Source organism: Cyprinodon variegatus, unplaced genomic scaffold (assembly GCF_000732505.1).
Source record: "Cyprinodon variegatus isolate N-32 unplaced genomic scaffold, C_variegatus-1.0 Scaffold1068, whole genome shotgun sequence".
Classification (NCBI taxonomy): Eukaryota; Metazoa; Chordata; class Actinopteri; order Cyprinodontiformes; family Cyprinodontidae; genus Cyprinodon; species Cyprinodon variegatus.
Genome location: NW_015151521.1, coordinates 47,915 through 54,386, shown reverse-complemented (window position 1 = coordinate 54,386; position 6,472 = coordinate 47,915). Strand labels below are relative to the sequence as shown.

The 6,472-nt window shown below is 36.7% G+C and overlaps 1 protein-coding gene across 1 annotated transcript; it reads right to left on the bottom strand.

The window, feature by feature from the left end:
• Positions 1-2,421: 2,421 nt before the first annotated feature.
• Positions 2,422-4,398, bottom strand: LOC107101236 (C5a anaphylatoxin chemotactic receptor 1-like). The gene is made up of 2 exons (XM_015400066.1): positions 4,369-4,398; positions 2,422-4,196 (listed from the first exon to the last, which is right to left on the bottom strand). Exon 2 carries the CDS (start codon positions 4,182-4,184, stop codon positions 3,126-3,128), a length of 1,059 nt encoding a protein of 352 aa, XP_015255552.1. The 5' UTR covers positions 4,185-4,196; positions 4,369-4,398; the 3' UTR covers positions 2,422-3,125.
• Between the last annotated feature and the right edge of the window lie 2,074 nt (positions 4,399-6,472).

Sequence of the window (6,472 nt, the reverse complement as noted above, 5' to 3'; positions counted from 1 at the left end):
GAGTATTCTAACCTAAATGTAGAATACCACCTTCTCCAGAGGCCAGATCTGGATGAGAGTCATTTGCAGCGGTACCTCTGCCTATCCGTGAAACAATGAGATTGCATTCTGGAGTTTAGACAGGAGCAGGGGGAAATCAGTGCCTTAAAAAAACTGCAGAGAGAAAACATAGTCGTAACTCATAAAAAAATTTTAATATTGAAAGGTTTGGCAGCTAGCTGTTTACTATGAGCTGTCCAGGTAATTAAACTAACATGGGCTCAATGGACTATAGTCGCCTAATTCATTCTTTGTGTAGTTGGTTAGCAAAGGATTGATGTTTTGATAAAGACACAACTTTTTGTGACATGATAGAACTTATTTACATTATGACATAATAAAGATAGTAACCCTTACAGTATAGTCTGTATTTATCTTAGACCATTTAATACATTTTAGTGTCAAATATATTGAGGACCTAGTTTTTCAAACAATAAATATAATAAAGTACTTTTCTTACCTCTGTGGAGATTCTTAGGTGATCTTTGCAGCGGATTATTCTGTTCTGAAGTGTGCTCGCATGAGCCCGAGCTACATGGATGATTACAAGAGTGCTGCAGTTCTTTATTTTGACCGCAGGTTGTAGTATTGTTAGAAAGTCTGCAAACCTACATAATGTCTGTTTAAATCCTCTTAGGAGCATTCCCGCTTCATCCTTTGTGAACATTATTGGGTTGTATCTTCCATTGTTAATTTTAAAAAAACTTGTCTCTGCTGCACTCCTTTCTGTAGCTCACAGCCACATGTAGTCCCTGACTGGATTTTCGTAAAGGGAATATAAAGAAAAGTTCAGATTTTTTAACTTCATTCTCAATCAAGGTGGGGATCAAATGTCGACAACTTCGCCAAAATCGTGTCTATCTAAATTTGCCACCTTTTCCTTGCTCAGCTTCACTCAAGGTCCACCTTCTACATAGAGATAACATGGGAATCCTTACCCCCGGCTGAGAAATACGCGTTTGGTGTGAACATACTTTATGCTGCAGCTCTGTGTGGCTTGGGAAAATAAATTATCATAAATATTTGGAAGTCTATAAACAGCCCAGTCAGCAGCAGCTGCTGCCGGTCCGTTTTTTTACTGATATACATGACCTGCCTCCTTTGCAAAAGTCTCTGGAATTTGCTGCATGCCCATATTGTTCCTTTGATGCTAGACAAAATAATTTCAGTTTCTTTTCATTTCATACATTTCGTAATACAAAGCATAAAGGTGAAAAAAACTGTGTATACATCTGTATCTTTCTTTTTAGAAATCAGAAAAAATTTGTAGGTCCCTGTTTTTTCTCCTCTGTGGAAAGTGTTCCAAGTGGGTCTTTAAGTGTCAAAGGTTGTTGAATGCTGGCCTACTGTTTCTTCAAACAATAATCTTTCTTAACAATCAATAATATTAGTCATAATAGTAACATTAAAACCAAACTGTATACGTTGACTTAGCACAGAGTCAAGTATAAAACATATATTTAGTTTTAGTTGAAAACTAAATATATGTCATATGCTAGAAATGTAGGGAACATTTACTTTTAAAGAAAAACACCTGGCTATCACAGTGCACTTGAAATAGTTTTTTCTCACATATGCTTTTCTATAAATTACTTACTTTAATACACTGACTTCTTCTAAATAAAATACTCAAATTAACCCAAACAAGAACCTGAATGTATACTCAAAATTATATTTTCATTGGGCTATTTATGTTTCATTTGATTAATAGATGGATATTAGATGATTCTTTAGGGTTAGAGGCAGCCCCAATACCGGGCCAGATGAAAGAGTGGAGTCGAATGATGGAGTAAACGTGAAGGTTAGTGGTCTTATAAATAAACAAACCATTTTTCTTAGTTTAATGTTTAAAGCTGTCTAATTAATAGTTAATTTTATTCATATTGCAACTCCTCACTGATTACAGGAGTAACGTTTAAACAAGTATTGGTGGCCCTGATATTTAAAAATGCTGAAATCCATCTTGTGAGATGTATGAGAAACATGAAAAAAATAAATGTTTTTACCCCAAAGAGCCAGGCAGGAGAGACTGATGGAATGGAGGCCAGCAGACATAGAGTAATGTGAACCAAACTTAGCTCCAAAGGGTGCATTTTGCATGTAAAAGCTATCTGCTCAGGGCCCTTGAACTAAACATTTTTTTGTGCACACCTTGTCCATGCAAGCATCCGTCCCTCACAAAAAAAGGGAATAGGTCCAAAAGACGTCCCTTTTGCCAACAGAAAAAAGGGTGAGTCCCTTGGGACATGCAGTGTCCTGGGGCAAAAAACAAAACAAAATAATTGCAGCAGTAAATTGTTGAGAATAAATATAATTGGATGTTTATTTTTACATAGAACATGACATTTAAATGTGTGGATAAACCAACGACAACGTCTTCTAAAAAATGTACATTCTTACAACAGTTTCAGAGCATTTAGTAAAACAATGATTTAAAAAATCCTGCTCAACATTTTGAAAAAAAAAAACATTTTATTTTGCTTTAAAAAGAAAAAAAACAGCTCAACTTTTTAAAAAAATGAAAATGGTATTCTTATTTTCGTTCTTCTTATCTACTTTGAAGAACTGTCAAATATGCATGCTTTAGATTAAAAAAAAAAATGCCTTCGGTCCATTATGCCAACTGAACACCTATTGTCTCCAAAAAATAATATTGCAAAAAATCTCAAATCATGCATTCAAGTCGATCTTTTGACAATTAGAGAACGTCTCTCTCTTGTGGCATGTATGAGGTACTGCAACATTAATGACAAGCCTTCCCATTCAGTACTGAGATGGAATGTTATGGGCATTGAATATTTTTAAATCGAGAAAAGGCAGTTTTAGAAAAGTGAGTGTTTAAATATCCAAAAATTTTGCAAGACATTCTGCTTTTCAATAATGAGTTACTCAACCCTACAGCTGCTTCTGCAGGAGTCCACCTACCCATTTAGAATGAGGTCAACATGGACTGTCTGATGAAAATATGTGGATAAGCTTCACAATGGATTCCAAACAGAATGGCCAAAACAGATGCAGTTTTAACTCTTCTTAAATATATATCAAGAGATATAAAAATTGAGTTTTGTTTGTAAAAATGAAGTCAATCAGATTTTGCTCGTCTCCTTCCCATTGCTGGTGCTCTTGGTGTCAACCTGAATGGCGCTCCCCTTTGACGCTGCATCCTCTGTGGGGAAGTGGAGGATTTGGCGCAAGGAGCGGCTCATGCTGTCTTTGAAGCTTTTCCCTATGCACACATAGATCAGAGGGTTCAGGCAGCTGTTGAAATATGCCAGGCAGACAGTCAACACATGAGCCAGGTAGATTCTTGGACTGTGGTGAGAACTCCGGCTCGTGGCCAAAACGATAAAGTCCATGATGTGTAGGGGGAGCCAGCACAAGAAGAAGGTCAGCACCACGGCAATAATGACCCTCAAAGTTTTTTTAGATTTGACCCGACCACGTGACCTTCCACTCTGAGTGGTGCTGTACACCACCAAGTGACAGATAATGATCACAAAGAGAGGAAGGATGAATCCCATCATGAAGCGAAAGGATGCAATCGGCCAGACAGTCTCTTGGGGGTATCCTAATACACATTCTCTCTTAATTTCCCCAACCTTAATTTGCCGTGCAAAGACAAACTGCGGGATGCTGCCCACCAGCGCCAGGCACCAGACAATTCCACATGCCCATGCAGCTTGCCTGGAACGTCTGTGGTTCTGACACCAGATGGGTCTTTTGACCAGCAACAGGCGGTCTAAGCTGATCAGAACCAGTTGCAGAACACTACAGTACATTACTAAATAGAATAGTCCTTTGACTAGAGTGCAAGCCAACGGGCCGAAGTGCCAGTGATCATCATGTGCCAGGGGCACCATGAGCAGAGGAAGGGAGAGGCAGCAGAGAAGATCAGCCAGCGCCAAATTTAGGAACCAAATAGAGGTAACAGAGCGTTTCATGCGGAAGCCAGTCACCCACAAAACCAGGGCATTACCGGGTACTCCAAGCAGGACCACAAGGGCGTAGAGAACCAGAGTAAATATCTGGATGGGAGAAATCTCAGGAACGAATTCCTCAGGAAATATAGGAAATGTGTAATTATCCCTAAAGATGTCATAGAGATCTTCACCATCAGATATGTTTGGCACATCAGTAAAGTCCATGGTAAATTACACCTGTAAGCAGATAGTAATTAATGCTGAATTCAAACACTAATAATAACATTTTTTTAAACATAGAAAGAAATTGTGTCACTTAAAACTAATTCAGTTTAATTTCTAGTAAGGATTTGCAGAATAAACAAAATCAAACCAAGACGACTTGTCAGATTTCCTAATGCCTACTTACTGTCGATCGGTGTGTTGATGCTGCTCTCTGACTTTCAACAGGAAGTTAAGAAGTGGCTCTACTGCATTTATTAGTACATTTTACTCCAACCCCCTTTACACCCACAGTCACAGACGTGAGAAACCATCAATATGATTGCATAGGAGTCAATGCCATGTTCTGACTAATGACACTTTAAGGTTCCCCGAATGATAACACAGAGAAATAATGAATCTGTTCAGCTTGGATAACTTTGGTCAATTTGAAGCATTTGCATTTTTACAATTTTGAAAGCTTACAAAGAAATGGCAACATGTAGGAGGGCATGAACTTTTTCAAGATAAAATACTGGCGTTTCCTGCATGGTGACAACAATTCAGGACGCAGAAACAGTACAATCTGCAAAATGTGTCCAGGTTGGTCTGTAAATACTTATATACTATTTTAAGAGAAACAATGTAAGTAAGTAAAATATTAACTTTTTCTTTAAAAACTGTTTTTGTGTACATTTGATCAGCCATTTTTGTCTCTCTTTAATGATTCAAAGGCATGAAAAAAAAATGTAGTCCTAATTTGCTTCACTGGAGTTGTAATATTTCTATGAAAATATTTCCCTTCCACTCAAAGGATTTTACTTCTGCCTTTTTATCATCTGCCCCATAAATGTGTTTATTTCCTTTTCTGCTGTGACATAGTTTCATTCAAGGTTGTTTTTATCATTTCCTGGATATACTTTAAGAGCTAATCTTTTTATGTTTTGACAGTTTTAGGTTTTTTTGGGGGGATGCTTCTGCTTTAAGAAGAAAGAATAAACATTTATCAATGATTTACATCTGAATTGTAATGCATTTAGGAGGATGGGGCTTCGGGGGCTTAAAAACAAGTACAGATCGCTCAAGTGAATTAACTAAGACTCCTGGAAAGGTGTCAAAACATGTTTAGAAAAGTTGAAGTGAAAGTCCGGTTGCATCCGACTTAAGCCTGTTTTGTGGTTGAAGTGACCCAGAAGACAGGATTTTTGCAGGCAAGAAAAACTTGATTATTAAACAACTTAAAGAGCATGTCATGTGGAGGCGTCTTACATGTCATTGGATTTCACCATTTAAATTTGAGAACAGAACACTCTCAGTCTAGCCTGAACTTATTTAGTGTTTTCAGGTAATTACACTTAATTAAACACCTAAATTCTACAACAGCTTTATCAACTGTCAAGCTGGAGCAGGATTAATCAAGCTGTGTTTTACATGTTGATTTCCCATTTAAATGTATTGATGTTCAAATATAGGGAAGCATATTAACTCTGAAAATGAACTGGTATCACATGTTTACCAGTTTCACCTTTGAAAGTGTTGTACCATCTTTTCCACATGTGAAACCTTTTCTTAATTGTAAAAAATAAAAAAATAAAATGTTATTTTAACTTCAAAACATGCATTTGTATTTATGTATTATGTCTTTTTCTGTTAAGGGATTGTATAGTCTCAATCTGAAGCTTAAAGGTATAGTGAGGGATATTCTCTAAGTTTTGAAAAGCATCTCCACTTTAACAAAAATGGTTTCTTAATCCAGCAGATTCCAAAACAGCTTCTTCCCCACCACCATCAGACAGCTGAATGTTGAAAAAAACTCATGTCACAGACTCTGCATCAAACTGACTATATCAACGCTCTTTTTGCACCATGTTTTTTTCTCCCACAATGTTTACATTTGATCACTGCTGCACTTTAAGAAAAAACAAATGTCATGAAAGCTGTACAAAATAAAATTTTGTTTTGTATAAACCAAATGACATGATTTGCAATTTTTCCACTATCAGATTAACCAGCGGTACAGTAAGTGAAAATGGGGACAAGAGCGTAACACAGCCTTACCTAAACATATCACCAGAATGATTGACACTTATTAGGACCACTTATTTTAGTGATCCACCCAGAAAAAGAACATCCTCCACTATACACTTTCAGCTTTAAGAGTAAAAGTAAAAGAATTAATTTAACACTGAAAACAAGAAAACATTGAAAAATAAATCATCAAAAAAGACACACACCTGCTCTTTGACATGGAAGGAGAACAAACACTTTATTGTTGAAGTTTAACACAATAATGTATTATTATCCAAGTTTTT